Source organism: Pyrus communis, chromosome 11 (genome assembly GCF_041283825.1).
Source record: "Pyrus communis isolate YQ-2024b chromosome 11, ASM4128382v1, whole genome shotgun sequence".
NCBI classification, from domain to species: domain Eukaryota; kingdom Viridiplantae; phylum Streptophyta; class Magnoliopsida; order Rosales; family Rosaceae; genus Pyrus; species Pyrus communis.
Genome location: NC_142575.1, coordinates 15,166,517 through 15,169,802, shown reverse-complemented (window position 1 = coordinate 15,169,802; position 3,286 = coordinate 15,166,517). Strand labels below are relative to the sequence as shown.

The following is a 3,286-nucleotide window of genomic DNA, read 5'->3' as shown; positions in this document are numbered from 1 at the left end:
GCTTCAGCAATAGAACCTTCAGGACGACCTTTATTACGAACATAACGCTTCAGTGTTTGCAAATACCTACAATTATAAAACGAAATACAAATTATTATAATTATTAATTAAAGTTATGACTACAATTGTAAAAAATTTATAAAAATTTATTCATTACCGTTCAATTGGATACATCCATCTATATTGAACAGGCCCTGCAAGAGCTGCTTCATCTGCCAAGTGAACTGGGAGGTGCACCATTATATCAAAAAATGCATGAGGGAATATTTTTTCAAGTTGACATAATGTCAAGGCAATTCTTGAATTCAGTTGCTTAAATCTTTCCTCAGACTTCTTCTTACTACACAACTGTCTGAAAATTGCACTCAACTCTAATAAAACCATAGTAACAGTTTTAGGCAAAACCGAGCGTATTGCAAGCGGGAGTAACTGCTGCATTAAAACATGGCAATCGTGACTTTTCAACCCATGTATTTTTCATTCATTCACGTGTACACATCGCGACAGATTTGATGAATATCCATCAGGGACCCGAATAGTAGACAACATTTTACAAAACGCAGTTTTTTCTTCTCTTTTCAATGTGAAAAATGCTGGAGGTCGAAATGTTCTATTTCCTTCTCTACATGGGTGTTGACTATGTCTTATGTTCAAGAATTCAAGATCTGCACGTGCAGCCAATTCATCTTTAGACTTTTCTATATCTAGCAATGTTCCCACGACACTGTCACATATATTCTTCTCGATATGCATAACATCAAGATTGTGTCTAATCAACAAATGCCTCCAATAAGGTAGTTCATAAAAAATAGATTTCTTCTTCCATTGACTGTTACTACTTGTACTGCTTGAAGTTCTTCTTCTGCGTTGCCCAACTGAAGCATCTTTGTTTGGTTTTCCAAAAGTAAATCTCAATGTAGAAAGTTCTTCAAGACATTGTAAACCAGTCCACTGCCTTGGTGCACTACGATGCTCTCGGTGACCATTAAAAGTTATGGTTTGCCTTCGAAACCTATGATTATCTTCAAGAAAACATCGATGCCCCATATAACAAATCTTATGACTCGCTGGCAAGTAAATAGATTCTTTATCATGCATGCAATGTGGACAAGCTTTATAGCCATGTGTACTCCATCCTGACAACATTCCATAAGCCGGAAAATCACTTATAGTCCATAACACGGCAGCCTTCATCGTAAAACTTTGGTTGGAATACGCATCATAAATGGGAGTGCCCATCTCCCACAACTCATTCAGCTCGTCAATCAATGGACGCATGTATACATCAATCTCTTTACCAGGACTGCGCGGTCCTGATATTAACAGAGACAACAACAAATTTGATTGCTTCATGCACATCCAAGATGGCAAATTTTAAACAGAAAGCACCACAGGCCATGTGCTATTATCATTCCTCATTTTCCCAAAATGATTAAATCCATCACTGGCCAACCCTAATCGGACATTTCGAATTTCTGACGCAAAATCCGAATATAAATTATCCAAATGCTTCCATGCTGGAGAATCTGAAGGATGTCTCATAAACTCATCCTTAGGACATTCAGTTGCATGCCACCTCATATGTTCAGCCATATGCTTCGACATAAAAAATCGTTGCAATCGTGGTTTTAAAGGAAAATACCACATAACCTTAGCTGCGACCTTTTTCCTCGAGCTATCCTCTGCATTGGTAATTTTATATCTTGATTTACCACAAACCGAGCACATGGTCAAATCCGAAGTATCTTTCCAATAAATCATGCAATCATTGGGACATGCGTCAATTTTCACATACGACAGACCAAAGTCATTTATAAGTTTTTTTGCCTTATAATAAGATTCAGGCAAACAATCCCCTTCAGGCAACATTCTTTTAATTAACTCCAGTAAAGTGGTGAAGATCTCGTCAGGCATTCCTGCTAAACACTTGATCTGATATAGTCTTACAACTGCTTCCAATTTCTTAAACTCCTTACAACCTGGCCACAAATCTTGATCTGCCTCTTCAAGCAACTTAAAAAAAGTATGCACCTCTTTTGGACGCCCTCCCCCAATAGGGGGTTCAGTAGACGTCCCAACACCTTCTTTTGTTAATGGTTGGACAAATACATCATTAAGAAAATCATGCATGCCAATCACCTCATCTCCTGTTTCTTCTTCTCCAATTGCCACATTTTGCTCTCCAATGTTTTGCTCGCCATGATGTCGCCAGCAAGCGTTTTTATAATCTTTATCCATATCATACAATATGAAATGTTCAACAATAGTGTTCCTAACAAAAGTAAATCGATTACAACATCTTTTGCAAGGACATCTAAATTTATCAGGACCAACACCATTTGCAACTGCTTGATCCAAAAACAAATTAATTCTAGTTGTATACGCTTCAAAATTTCGGGGTATTGTCAACCAACTCTTGTCCATGTTTTACCACTTTACGAAGGAAAAATATTATGTTGACACTAAGATGCCTACAATCTTTCAATCCCTATCATGTAGGCATAACTATTAGAATTTTCAATTTCTATCTTTCACCCCTCCAACTCTATCACGATTGCAATCTTTTAATTTTCAACACCTATTATAGTAAAAACAAATTAAAATAATAACAAAAAGTTATCAAAATTATGCTCATCTAATCCATTCTAATAAATAACAACCAAAAGTTATCAAAGTTATCAAAATAACAACAAATTAAAATAACAATTAGATTGCAAAAAAAATTAATTTAACATAATATATTCTTATATTCCTAAATATTATAAGTTTAGGTTATATTTAATATTGTTAATTTAACATAAATGCTTATAAATATTATTCATTCCATTTTCTCATAACGATTCAAATTATGCTCATCTAATCCATACTAGTAAATAACAACCAAAAGTTATCAAAATAACAACAAATTAAAATAACAATTAGAGTGAAAAAAAAATTAATTTAACATAATATATTCTTATATTACTAAATATTATAAGTTTATGTTATATTTAATATTGTTAATTTAACATAAATGCGTATAAATATTATTCATTCCATTTTCTCATAACAATTCAAATTATGTTCATCTAATTCATTCTAGTAAATAACAACAAAAAATTATCAAAATAACAACAAATTAAAATAACAATTAGAGTGCAAAAAAAAAAAAAAATTAACATAATATATTCTTATGTTACTCAATATTATAAGTTTATGTTATATTTAATATTGTTAATTTAACATAAATGCTTATAAATATTATTCATTCCATTTTCTCATAACAATTCAAGTGACAAAATTAATT

General features: G+C 32.8%; 1 protein-coding gene across 1 annotated transcript; it reads right to left on the bottom strand.

Annotated features, from left to right (window-relative positions):
• Positions 1 to 477: 477 nt before the first annotated feature.
• Positions 478 to 2,238, bottom strand: LOC148692946 (uncharacterized). Its single transcript, XM_088680274.1, has 2 exons — positions 1,651 to 2,238; positions 478 to 1,347 (listed from the first exon to the last, which is right to left on the bottom strand). The coding sequence occupies exons 1-2, from the start codon at positions 2,236 to 2,238 to the stop codon at positions 478 to 480; spliced, it is 1,458 nt and encodes a 485-aa protein (XP_088536400.1).
• Positions 2,239 to 3,286: the final 1,048 nt, after the last annotated feature.

What these genes read in the sequence shown, in the direction of transcription:
- LOC148692946 (XM_088680274.1), bottom strand. Translation starts at nt 2,238, where the DNA reads ATGGATAAAGATTATAAAAACGCTTGCTGGCGACATCATGGCGAGCAA. An exon ending in GGAAAAAGGTCGCAGCTAAG is followed by an intron (nt 1,348 to 1,650) that starts GTTATGTGGTAT and finishes ATGTGCATGAAG; the next exon opens with CAATCAAATTTGTTGTTGTC.